This window comes from Cetorhinus maximus, chromosome 12 (assembly GCF_964194155.1).
Source record: "Cetorhinus maximus chromosome 12, sCetMax3.hap1.1, whole genome shotgun sequence".
In the NCBI taxonomy this organism is placed as follows: Eukaryota; Metazoa; Chordata; class Chondrichthyes; order Lamniformes; family Cetorhinidae; genus Cetorhinus; species Cetorhinus maximus.
In genome coordinates this window covers 62,916,453-62,930,178 of record NC_135890.1, presented here as the reverse complement: position 1 = coordinate 62,930,178, position 13,726 = coordinate 62,916,453, and the positions used below count along the sequence as shown (strand labels likewise).

Below are 13,726 nucleotides of genomic sequence, written 5' to 3'. Positions count from 1 at the left end.
CACCATTGGTGGCTCAGCTGTGTAGGGAGGAAGGAGGAAAAAGAGGAGAGCAATCATTGTACGGGATTCTATGGTTAGGGGAACAGACAGGCGCTTCTGTAGTCGCAGATGTGATTCCAGGATGCAAGGGTTATGGATATCACTGAATGGCTACGGAACATTCTGGAGGGGAATGGTGCACAGCCAGAGGTCGTGGTTCACATTGGTACTAATGATATAGGTAGAAAAAGGAATGAGGCCCTGCAAGCTGAGTTCAGAGAGTTAAGGAAGAGATTAATAAGCAGGACCTCAAAGGCAGTAACCTCCAGATGACTTCCAAGGCCATGTGCTAGTGAGTATGGAAATAGGAGAATACACCAGATGAGTGCATGGCTGGAGAGATGGTGCAGGAGGGAGAGCTTCAGATTTCTGGGGCATTGGGACTGGTTCTGGGGAAGGTGGGATCTGTACTAGCCGGACGGTCTACGGTTGAATAGGACTGCGGCGAACACCCTTGCAGGGAGATTTGCTGGTGGTGTTGGGGAGGGTTTTAACTAGATTGGTAGGGGGAGGGAACCTGAGGGCAGATTCAGGACAAATTCGGAGCAGGAGACAGAAAATTAGCGGGTGACTCTGAAAGACAGAAGAAGCAAAGGTTAAAAGGTTTATAGCACAGGACTATGGCAATGTTAAAAGGTATTTATTTAAATGCAAGGAACATAGCAAACAAAGCCGATGAGCTGAGGGCATAGGCATGAGCTGAGGGCATAGGCACGTGGCAGCATGATATCATTGCTATAACGGAAACATGGCTTAAAGAGGGGCAAAAATGGCTGCTCAGCATCCCTGGATATAGTTTTCAGGCAGGATAGGAAAGGGGGGGTTAAAAGGTGGGGCTGTAGCATTATTGGTTGAAGAATCAATTACAATTGTAAGGAGGGATGATATACTAAACGAATCATCAAATGAGGCCATATGGGTTGAGCTTGGGGATAAAAAGGGGGCAGCCGCACTACCAGGAGTGTACTATAGACCCGCAAATAGTGAGAGGAGGATAGAAGAGCAAATATGTAGGCAAATTTCTGAGTGCAGAAACAATAGGGGAATAATAGTTGGGGACTTCAACTACCCTAATATCAACTGGGCTACGAACAGTGTAATAGGTACAGAGGGCACAAAATTCTTCAACTGCATTCAAGAGAACATTTTTAGCGAGCACGTAACAAGCTCAACGAAAGGGGGTGCAATTCTAGATTTAGTCTTAGGAAATGAAGCCTGACAAATGGATGAAGAAGCAGCGAGTGACCATTTTGGGGATAGTGACCATAATACAGTTAGATTTAATATAAATATGGAAAAGGATAAAGATAGAACAGGAATATGAGTCCTAAATTGAGGAAAGACAAATTTTACAAAGCTGAGAGGTGATTTGGCGAAAGTGGACTGGTTGAAGGAAAATCAGTGACAGACCAGTGGGAGGCATTCAAAAGCGAAATTCTACGGGCACAGTGTATGCATGTCCCCTCAAAGAAAAAGGGCAGTACTGCCAAATCTAGAGGCCCTGGTTATCTAGAAGTATACAAGGTAAGATGAAGCAAAAAAAGAAAGCTTATGACAGTGACAAAATGTTTAATACTGCAGAAAGCCTAGAGAGTGTAGAAACTAAGGAAAGGGTAGGGCATGTCAGAGATGTACATGGTAACTTGTGCTCTGAGGCAGATGTGGGCAGGGTTCTCAATGAGCACTTTGTCTCTGTCTTCACTAAGGAGAGGGATGAAGCAGATATCCTAGTTAAAGAGGAGTATGAAACATTAGATACAATAAGCATAGCATTATGATCCCAGCTGAGGTTCCCCTGGACAAGCCTGATCCCAGAGTGGAACCCAGCTTGGAAAAATCCTAACTTTTAATTTGTTTGCTTAGATACGTGGAGAGGGGCTACAGAACAGAGTCACCGGAGCCAGCTAATGAACTTCTAACAAAAGCATAAAACGTTTATTAAACAAGAAAATAACTATATTACAATACCACTTCACCCACAACAATACCTTTACGGATATATACAGATTTGTAAGGATAACACAAATTTAAAAAAGCTATCTAATACTCTAATGTTCACGGTAACTACAGTCCATGTAAACCAGTTGGCAACCTGTGGTCAGACACACCACACTGAAACCAAGTGACAGATGCTATGGATCTCCTTAACTCCCCCAGACGCATGCCACACCGTGAGCCAACCGGTCTCACTGAACTCCGTCTTTCACACAAGGGTTTCCAATCTCCACACTCCAAGAGCTCGCTTTAGAATCTTCTCCCAGACCGACGCTTTCTCTCAGACGCCTTCTGCAGGGGTTCACCTTCCGGTTTTTGAACTCTCTGATATTCTTCCCCCCTGGGTCATCACATGCATTCAAGCTATCTTCCACGCTTGCTCTCTCTCACCGACTCAGCCATCAACAGTACACCACTGCTTCACATGCCCATAGCAAAGAGTTACAGACCTTCACCTGTCTCTTTGGACCTTCTTGCAAGCTGTTCTGGCTTTAAATCTGCTTTCTGCAGCTTTTGTCTCTTTAAATCTGAAACTTGGAGCCTTTCTCTCTGCCCCTCAGTCTTACCTTCACTTAACAAGACCTTTTCTAGGTTTGAGTCCTTCCTTTGACTAGAAGGTCTGCATGGGACTTTCTCCTGTTCTACTCCCCTGGATTTTCGGGTCTTTTCTATAGCTTGGGGACTGGCTACCTGTCCGCTTTGCTACAGTCACTCCTGGCAGCTTCTTTCAAAACCAACTGAATTCAAACAGCTTCCAAATCAAACTGCTGTTTCTAGTTTCTTCTGTGTGTGTCTGTGGGAGGGACCTGCCCTTATGGACCCCTGTTGCTAGGCAACAACCCAATTTCTCTACTCTTGTTTGTTTAACTTAGCTGCAAAAGTTGTAAAATTCTCATTAGAAATGCAGACACCTTATAAAGTGAAACTAAAACTCAATTTGACCTTTTCTTACCACACAGATACAGAAATACAAATCAAGCTTAAACATTAAAGCTAAAATTCATTCCTAATACCCACAAATACAAATATAGCTTAGTTAAACTATCTTTATTTCCTAACAACAGTGAGAGAGGATGTACTGATGAGACTGGCATCCTTAAAGGTGGATTAGTCACCTGGGCCGGATGGATTGAATCCCAGGCTGTTAAAGGAAGCCAGGGAGGAAATAGCAGATTCCCTGAGGATCATTTTCCAATTCTCACTTGATACTGGTGAGGCATCAGAGGTTTGGTGATGTGTGAACATTGTATCATTCTTTAAAAAGGGTACGAGGGATAGACCAAATAATTATAGGCTGGTCACTCTGAATTCAGTGATGAGCAAGTTATTGGAATCGATTCTGAGAGTCAGGATAAACTGTCACTTAGAAAGGCATGGAGTAATCAAGGACAGTCAGCATGGGCTTATTAGGGGAAGGTCGTGCCTTACTAATGTAATCAAATTCTTTGAGGAAGTAACGAGAAGGATTGATAAGGGTAGTGCAGTGGATGTTGTCTACATAGATTTTAGTAAGATTTGACAAGATCCCACATGGCAGACTGGTCAGAAAGGTGAGATCCCATGGGATACAGGGGGATGTGATGAGTTGGATTGAAAATTGGCTCAGCGACAGGAAACAAAGGGTAATGGTTGATGGATGTTTTTGTGAATGGAAAACGATTTTCAGTAGCATTCCACAGGGCTTAGTGTTGAGTCCCTTGCTGGTTTTTATTAATTTACAGGATTTGGGCGTTGCTGGCTAGGCTAGCATTTATTGCCTTTCCTGATGGCCCTTGAGAAGGTGGTGGTTAGATGCCTTCTTGAACTGCCGTAGTCCCAATACTTCCCACAGTGCTGATTGGGAGGGAGTTCTAGGATTTTGTTGTATATATTAATGATTTGGACTTAAATGTGGGTGGCATGATTGGGAAATTTGCAGATGACACAAAAATTGGCCGTGTAGTTGATGGTGAAAAGGGTAACTGTTGTCTCCAGAATATGGTGTGGTTTGGTTGTGTGGGCGGAATTCAATCCAGAGAAGTGTGAGGTAATGCATTTGGGGAGGGCAAACAAAGTTAGGGAATACGCAATAAAAGGGAGGATATTGGGAGGGGTAGAGGAAGTGAGAGACCTTGGTGTGATGTCCACAGGTCCCTGAAGGTGGCAGGAGAGGTGGATAAGTTGGTTTAAAAAAAAGCATATGGAATGCTTTCCTTTATTGGGCAGGTTATAGAATACAAAAGCAGGGATGTAATGATGGAATTGTATAAAACGTTGATTAGACCACAGCTGGAGTTTTGTGTACAGTTCTGGTCACATTACAAGACTTAATTGCAGAGGAGATTTACAGGAATGTTGCCAGGGCTTGAAAATTGCAGCTATGAGGAAAGTTTGGATAGGCTGGGGTTGTTTTCCTTGGAGCTGAGGAGGCTGAGGGGTGACCTGATTGAGGTGTATAAGCTTATGAGGGGCTTAGATAGAGGAGACAGGGATGCCCTGTTTCCCTAGCAGAGAGGTCAATTACCAGGGGGCACAGGTTTAAGATGATTGGTAGAAGAATTAGAGGGGAGATGAGGAAAAACCTCTTCACCCAGAGGGCGGTGGGTATTTGGAATTCACTGTCTGGCTTGGTGGGGGAGGCAGAAACCCTCAACTTATTTAAAAGGCATCTGGACCTGCACCTAAATTTCTGTGACCTGCAAGGCTACAGACCAGGTGCTGAAAGGTGGGATTAAAATGGGTAGCTAGTTTTTTTATTTTTTCTGTTTTTGGCTGGTGGAGATATGATGGGCTGAATGGCCTTTTTCTGTGCTATAACTTTTCTATGGTTCTAAGTAACAGGTGCTGTGGATAAAGGGGAACCTGTGGATGCACTGTACTTAGATTTTCAGAAGGCATTTGATAAGGTGCCTCATCAAAGGTTATTATGGAAAATAAAAGCTCATGGTGTAGGGGATAACACATTGACATGGATAGAAGATTGGCTAGCCAACGGGAAACAGTAGGCATAAATGGCCCATTTTCTGGTTGGCAGGATGTGACGAGTGGTATGCCACCGGGATCAGTTCTGGGGCCTCAACTCTTTACAAATTATATAAATGATTTGGATGAAGGGACCCATGGTATAGTTGCTAAATTTGCTGATGAAAGATAGGTAGGAAGTAAGTTGTGAAGAAGACATAAGGAGGCTACAAAACGATATAGAAAGGTTAGGTGAGTGGGCGAACATTTGGCGAATGGAGGACAATGTAGGAAAATGTGAGGTTGTCCATTTTGGCAGGACAAATAAAAAAAAAAGGCATATTATCTAGATGGTGAGCGATTACAGAGCTCCGAGATGCAGAGGGATCTGGGTGTCCGAGTGCATGAACCTTGAAAGGTTAGTGTGCAGATGCTGCAAGCACTTAGCAAAACTAATAGAGTGTTATTGTTTATTGTAAGGGAAATTGAATACAAGAATAGGGAGGTTATGTTTCAGTTATACAGGACATTGGTGAGACTACATCTGGAGTACTGTGTACAGAATTGGTCTCCTTATTTAAGGAAAGATCTGAATCCATTAGAAGCAGTGCAGAGAAGGTTTACTAGATTAATACCTGCATTTGGCAGGTTATCTTATAAGGAAAGGCTGGACAGGCTAGGCTTGTATCAGTTGGCGTTTAGAAGAATAAGAGGTGACTTGATTGACACATAAGATCCTGAGGGGACTTGGCAGGGCGGATGTAGAACGGATGTTTCCTCTTGTGGGGGAATCTAGAACTAGGGGTCACTGTTTCAAAATAAGGGGTTGCCCATTAGGACAGAGATGAGGAAATTTTTTTTCTGAGGGTTGAGAGATTTTAGGACTCTGTTCCTCAAAAGGTGGCTGAGGCAGAGCCCTTGAATATCTTTAAGGCAGAGGTAGACAGATTCTTGATAAACAAAGGGGTGAAAGATTATTGGGGGTAGGCAAGAATATGAGGTTAAAATCAGATCAGCCATGATCTTATTGAATGTCGGAGCATGCTTGAGGGACTGAGTGGCCTACTCCTAATTTGTATGTACGTATGTTCATACCTAGTAAGATTGTTCTGCTGGTAGGATAGGACATAACTAGGGATGGTGGTGCCTGGGGCACTGTCTCCAAGGTATGGTTTGGTGAGCATGACTCTGTCAGCCTGTTGTTTGACTAGTCTGTGGGACAGCTCTACCAGTTTTGGCACAAGCCCCAGATGCTTGTAAGGAGGACTTTGAAGAGTTGACTGGGCTGGGTTTGCCAGTGTCGTTTCTGGTGTTTAGGTTGATGCTGGGTGATTCGTCTGGTTTCATTCCTTTTTGTAAGCTTTGTAGCAGTTTGATACAACTGAGTGGCTTACTGAGCCATTTCAGAGGTCATTTAAGAGCCAATCACATTGCTAGAGTCACATATAGGCCAAACACTAATTTTCCTTTACGATAATCGGTATTATTACTGAGTCCAGCTTTTAATTCCAGATTTATTGATTGAACTTAAATTTCACCAGCTCCCACCAGTTTCATAGGTGGGATTTGAACTCAGAGCATCAGCCTTGGCCACTGGATTACTGTCCAGTGACATTCCCACTATGCCACTGCCTCCCCCTGGCCTATGTTTGCGTCTTATCAGTGCCTCCTCCTCCTCCTCCCTCAGCTACCATGCCCTAAGAGGGTGTTGGTGACCGTGAACTTCCATTGGATTGCTCCATGATTATGCGTGACGAAGTACAGCAGTGGCTTGCTCTTGCCTTCTGCAGTATGGCTGACCAGGAACCTCTCCCACTCTTTATCACCTACCATCAGGCATATTGGAAGGATTTACAGGCTGATAATCGACCTGTTTGGCCACATTATGAACGCACCTTCCATGGCCATCAAGTCCTGAAGTAGGCCTTGGATGTAGAGCTTCTGGCCCCAAGGCAGGGACACTAACCACTGCGCCACAAGACCACCGCCAGGAAGTAAGCAGCACCACCCAAGCAAATTACAGTTTCATTGCTGTTTGTGGAATCTTGTTGTCAAGATTGAATTGGCTGCCATATTTCCCTACTTTACAGCTATGATTACACTGCCTTCTCTTCCATTCTGACTTAATTGGTTGTAAAACGCTTTGGGGTATCCAGAGGTCATGACAGATCCTATGTAAGTATAAGTCTTTCATTCTCCTTTCTTTCCAACCTGTGGTAGTCAGAGCATTTCCTGTGATGGCCTCTCTTCTTTGCCACACTCCTATGCAGCTGACACCAATGTCCCCCAAAGATTAATCTGTGGTGATTGTTGCTTTAAGGCCAGCCTCACTGACTAAGGGTCACGTGGTCAGACGAGCCAATCAACACCGAGCACGGGTAAGTTTAAAACGGGCAGAGTATTCCTAGTCTAGGGAGTGTATTGTAGCCTTGCTAGAGGCCTGCAGCTAATCCAGCAGCTCTGTAAATAAAGTTTGTTGTTCAACTAAAGCCTCTCGTTGGTACATTTCTACATCTGTCTATGAAGATAAATGATCCTAGCGCTGCCTCTCACCCTACAACTGTGAATATCTCATTTTAAAAAAGGCAAAAAATATATAGTCACCTGGATGCCTTTTTGGGAGGATCGACTCAAATGAGTCCTCCACGGAGGACTGGACTCAATCAATCGAGTGCCTCACGTTCTATTTCCAGGCCAATGAAATAGGGGAGGAGGCAAATTGCAAAGTAATTCTCTTGAGCGTCTGTGGGAGTCAAACATATAGCCTTATTCGCAGACTCGCAGCCCCAAGCGCGCCCGACTCCAAATCGTTCAGTGAGCTCGTGGATTTAATGAAGGACCATTTTCAGCCCAAACTATCAGTTAGTTTCTAGCATGCGTAATGACGCCATTCAGCCTCAATTGCTGGCGGAAGTCGATATAATTTCTAAACAAGCAATGGAGAGCTAGCCATGGAAAGCACTGAAAAAGATTTGCAGGAGCTACAGGACTTGCAAAATGGCACTGTTTACCAGTTAGGGCAGGAACCTGCAGTTGGGTGTGATGCCAAAACTGCAGAAGCAGCCGTGAAGCAGGAATCATTCCCAATCACTCAGAAATCAGCGATCCTGAAGTTGAAATGGGGGTAATACCGATGTGGGGGTAACCACACTCCTGAAACGTGTAGATTTAAGGAGGCCAAGTGCCATTACTGCAACAGAATGCAGCAACAAAAGAGAATATTTGATAAAGCAGTGCAGAGTTAAGTCCAGACTGCCAAGTGACCAGCCAGCAAACATGTTTGAAGTACATAATGTGAAAGAGCCTGAAATAACTGATTCTGACATTCACACTCTTTTTAATCTTAAAGCAGTCAAGGCAAACCCCTTTACTGTCACACTCCATGTAAACAGGAAACCTCTCGTTATGGAGGTGGTTACAGGGGCATCAGCCCCAGTGATGGGTGAGTGCACATTTCAGCACCTGAGAGAAGGTACCCAACCCTTGAACCTGGAGAGAACTTCTGCCCGGTTGAAGCCTTACACGGGAGAAGCCATAAAAGTAAAAGGCACCACCATGGTAATTATGAGCCAAGGGCAGCAGTCAGCTCAGCTCCCAGTAATAATAGTGACCAAGCCTTCTGGGCCATGATTGGCTGAAAGAAGTCAAGTTAAATTGGTCTGAGATTTTTCAAGTGCAGGCAGGAGAACTGCTAGAGTTGTTTAAAAAAAAAATGACAGCATCTCTCAACAAACTAGGACAACAAATTAGGAAAAATCAAAGGCTTGCAAACCAAGATTTATGATGATCCAGAGGCAACTCCCAATTTTTTAAGGCAAGACCGGTACTACATGCCTTAAGAGAATAAGTGGATGCTGAGTTAAACAGGTTGGAGGAGCTAGGCATCATACAGCCGGTTCAATTTTCGGAGTGGGCAGCACCTATCGTCCCCACACTGAAACCGGATAAGACCATCCGCATTTACGGTAGTTATAAGCTAACAGTTAATCAGGCTGCCAAGTTGCATAAATATCCAATTCCAAGAAGCAAAGCTGGCAGGAGGTCAATCCTACACTAAGTTGGATACGAGCCACGCATATCGGCAACTCGAGTTAGATAACACATCCAGGGAGTATGTCACAATAAATGCACAAAGGCCTATCCCGGTATACATGCCTACCTTTTGGCGTGTCCTTGGCATGTACAATGTTTCAAAGGATGATGGAGAGTTTGCTACAGGGATTACCACGAGGTGTAGTTTACCTTGACAATGCCCTCGTAACTGGATTGACAGAGGACCGAGCATTTAACAAATTTAGAGAAGGTATTAAAAAGATTTCTGGAAACTGGAGTGTACTTCAAAAAGGAGAAATGCACTTTCTAAGCCAACAAGGTTACCTATTTGGGGCACCGTGGAAAAAAACATTCAGGCGATAAAAGAGGCACCTTCCCCTACAAATATCACCGAATTCAAATCGTTTTTAGGGATGGTAAACTACTACGGGTGATTTTTACGCAACTTATCGACTGTACTGGCCCCCTTGCACATACTAAAGAAACACCATCAGGAGGCAGCTTTCAACAGAGTAAAACAACTGCTGCTCTCCTCAACCTTGTTGGTGCACTTTGACCGTTCTAAAGGATTGATGTTGACCTGTGACAGTATAGTCACATCTTGGTGTATCTTGGTGCAGTATCGTCCCATGAAATGAACGATGGCTCTGGGAGGTTACATATGGTACGGTTACATATCAAGAACCCTCTGGCAGAAAAAGGTTACTCGCAGATTGAGAAGGAAGGACTGTCAATAGCCTTTGGAGTTAAAATATTCCACCAGTACTTATGTGGCAGGCACCTTCCTATCATCTCCAATCATAAACCGCTTTTGGGCCTTTTCAAAGAAGACCAGGCTATCCCGCCGATAGCCTCGGCAAGTATTCAGCAATGAGTAGGAATTCTGTCAGCCTATGAATACACTTTCAAGCACCGACCTGGGATGCACACAGTGAACGCGGACACCCTTAGATGCAAGAAAGCATCTAGTGTACTCCTGTATTGCAAGAAATCACCCTTGAATTGAACTTTTTAAACACATTGCCCGTCTGTGCAAAGCAGATCAGGGACTGGACCAGTTGAGGTCTGCTTCTGTCCAAAGTGGGAGACCAGATACTTATGGGATAGTTAAATGAGTCAGTCTCCAAGGAAATAAAACCATTTTTTACCTGCAAATATGAATTGAGTTGTCAGGATGGATTATACCCTGGGGAGCAAGAGTAGTCGTTCCTGCACCAAGCAGGGAACTGCTCCTAACCAAATTACACAGCACTCATTAGGCATTTCTAAAATGAAAATGTTCGCCAGGAGTTTATGTGTGGGGGCCTGGTATAAATGCAGTTATCGAGAAGTTGGTCAAGCACTGTCAACAGTGCCAACTGCAACATAAGTTGCCAGCCGCAGCCCCACTACACCCTTGGGAATGCCCTGGCCGATATAAATCACTTGGGCCCATTCTTAGGCGCAGTGTTTTTGTTCATAATCAACACACACTCAAAATGGATGGAGATTTTTGAGGTGAAATCACCAGTGTCGCATGTTACCTTCGAAAGGCTACACCAGTGCTTTTCGACTGATGGGTTGCACGAAATCATTGTATCAGACAGTGGAGCTGTATTTACAAGTGCTGAATTTCAGAACTTTACCAATCTAAATGGCATTAAACACATCTGAACTGCGCTTTACCACCCAGCATCAAATGAACTAGCCGAGAGAGCCGTCCAAACTTTCAAGTCAGGACTAAAATAATTGTCGGGAAGAACTTTGGAAACCAGAATCTCATGCTTCCTTCTGAGCTATGACTGACTCTGCATGCGACAACGGGAGTTCCACTAGCAGAACCGCTTAGGAAGCGTCATCTCAGGACGAGACTGAGCCTTGTATTTTCAAATTTGCCAAGGAGGTTAGAGAAGAACCAAGGTAATCCGAAAACAAGCCACAATTTGCATAGTAGATCCTGGAAATTTATAGTAGATGAAGCCGTAAATGTAAGAAACTTTGGTAGTGGTCCAAGTCGGATCCCAGGAATTATTGTCTGAGAGACTGGACCCCTTTCATACCAGGTAGACATGGAAGGCCAGATCGTTTGTAAACACCTGAGGAGCAGGGCTACGCTTCCAGTCAGTGTTGCCACCAAGGATTATTGTCGAACCCATAAGCACCAAAGTACCTGATTGACCTGTCCTAGACATAACTGATGTCTCCATTAGATCAAATAGTGATAAACTGCCTGTGCCAAAAGAGGTACCCACTACTGCGGTTCCTGTTAGTGTCGACCCTGTAGGAGAGCCTCAGGCTTATAGAGTTACGCTGCTCTACCCGGAACAGAAAACTCCCTGAATGACTTGATTTCTAATTACTGGACCTGTGTGTATAAGTGTATAATCTGAATTCATGACAAAGTGCCAGTGCGATTATTTCTAAGAATTTTGATATTTTCTATTCCCTGTGATTTGTGAAAATGAGGAATGTAAAACAAGGAATTCAAGGAGGAGGGATGTGGTGATTGTTGCTTTAAGGCCTGCCTTACTAAGTAAGGGTCACGTGGTCAGAACAGCCAATTGACACCAGGCACGGGGAAGTTTAAAAGGGGTGGAGTTTTCCTAGTCTAGGGAGTGTTATAGCCTTGCTAGATGCCTGCAGATAATCTAGCAACTCTGTAAATAAAATTTGTTGTTCAACTAAAGAAGCCTCTCGGTAGTACATCTCTACATAATCCATGGCTCTCTCCTCTTCCTCACCTAACTACTGCTGTCCTCATCTTTGGACATGGGGTCAGCTTCCATATGCACCAGTTCTCTTGACCTCTGAATCAGATTGCTTGTTTGACACCCTGTTGTGAATGAGCCGCAATTTTCTCCAGTTAAACGTTAAGAAAACCAGAGCAATTTTTCTTGGCCCATGCCAGAAACTCTAGCCGTGGATTACAAACCCCTCCCAGCTACTGTCAAGGGTTGAATCAAACTGTTCACAAGTCTGTGTGTTCTGAACTTTTGACCCAATTTTCTCTCAATCACAATAAATACCACCTTCCAGAACATTGCCTCACCCCCTACCTCAACGCAATCTGCTGCTGAAATTCTTGTTGATTTTTGTCACCTCCAGATTCAACAAATCCAATGGCCAACCTTCCACTATCTACCTACTGTAAACTTAAGCTCAACCAAAACTCGGCTACCTATATTCAAGTCGCAAACCCATCCCCCATCCTTGTTGACCTACACTGTTCCTGATCCCACTGACCATTCTTTTATTTGCCTTGGCCTCACTCTGGAGCTCCTTCTCAAAACCTTTCCTTGTTTAAAATTCCATTAAACCTCCCCCTGTCAGCTCTCATTATATCTATGCTTTTGGTTTGACATCTATTTTTTTCCTGATTGTGCCTCTGAAGCGCTTTGGGATGTTTTCAAATGTCAAAGGTGCTGCATAAATGCAAGTTGTGTAAAGTATTTATCAAGAGAGCTGCTTTCTTCTAGTATCTGTTGGAAGTTTGGGAGGTTGCAGTTTATGGTGCACCAAGATCCAGTTGGTTGGGATTGGTAGTACATGGTCAGAAAACTTTTCCATGAAACTGAAATGTTTTATGAAATGCTTTCGAGGTCAATTTGTTTTTTAAGGTAGTACACCATTTCTTCACTAGTTAAAGCATGTAAGATGTTATGTTTTTGAATGAATTTATAACTTAACAGAAATCATTTAGAATTCTCTTTTTTTTCTAGGCGATTGAATACACTGTCCATAGGAGGACAATGGTTATAGCAGATTCTGTATATCATATTGCTCACACCCTTCAGTATCAGGCCCTTAATTCAATATCTATTGCTAAGGTTTGTACAATCAATTTTCTATATATGCTGTTTGTGTGGGGTTGGTGGTTACTGTTAGTCTGAGGGTTATTCATTGAACATACCTGGAGATCAGCACCATTTCCTGATTGTATCGGTTTTCTCTGTCAGCTCAGGTGACTTAGTAACATCTCATGCTTTTTGAATTAAATTGTAGTTTCTATTGGTGCTGATGCGTTAAAAAAACATTTTTGTTAAAATGATAACTTCTGACCTCTGGGATGGTCCTTTGCAAAGACTCAGCACCCCCTGTGTTCCACTGTAGTTGGGGAGAGAAACAAGGGAGGAACTTAAAGGAACCTTCAGTTGTAACTACCCAGAATGGAGCTTTAATTTAAGAACTATGGTGATAGGTACAGTGGGTAAAACACAATAGCCACAACTTTGTCTTAAGCCTAAATTTAAATCGTCCTAAAACTAGGATCACTATAACCATTTTAGTGGAAACAAATGATTGCAGTGATGAACTTAACAATGATTCTGTTATGTTTGAGCATTTGGTGTGTGTGTGTGTGTGTATTTGGTGTGGGAACTAACCCCAAATTAAATAGTTTTCCTTATATATTAAAGAGACATTTTGTTGCCTATACTAGCTTTGTATCAATGTAGTGTTCCTGGATTTCGGAAATAATAAGATTGATCATTTGGAAAATAGTTGATCATTTTGTTTCTTCAGAAAAGAGTAATATCTGACAAGAAGTACAGCGAACGACGCCTGGATGTGCTGTCAGCTCTTGTGTTGGCTGAAAATGCTCTCAATGGACCCAGTACCAAAGAGCGTCGACTAGTAGTTGCACTAGCGTTAAGTGTGGGAACCCAAATGGTAAGCATAATATCTTTTATCTTTATTTCTTAAGATAGATACTTGTTTTTCT

The 13,726-nt window shown here is 43.3% G+C and overlaps 1 protein-coding gene across 3 annotated transcripts in view; it reads left to right on the top strand.

The window, feature by feature from the left end:
* The window catches only part of washc4 (WASH complex subunit 4), a 139,530-nt gene that overhangs the window by 80,062 nt on the left and 45,742 nt on the right, over positions 1-13,726 (top strand). For all 3 annotated transcript variants that reach the window (XM_078553746.1, XM_078553745.1, XM_078553747.1), the window contains exons 16-17: positions 12,726-12,833; positions 13,528-13,674. In XM_078553746.1, the coding sequence (XP_078409872.1) occupies positions 12,726-12,833; positions 13,528-13,674 (255 nt within the window). The remainder of the gene's footprint in view (positions 1-12,725; positions 12,834-13,527; positions 13,675-13,726) is intronic.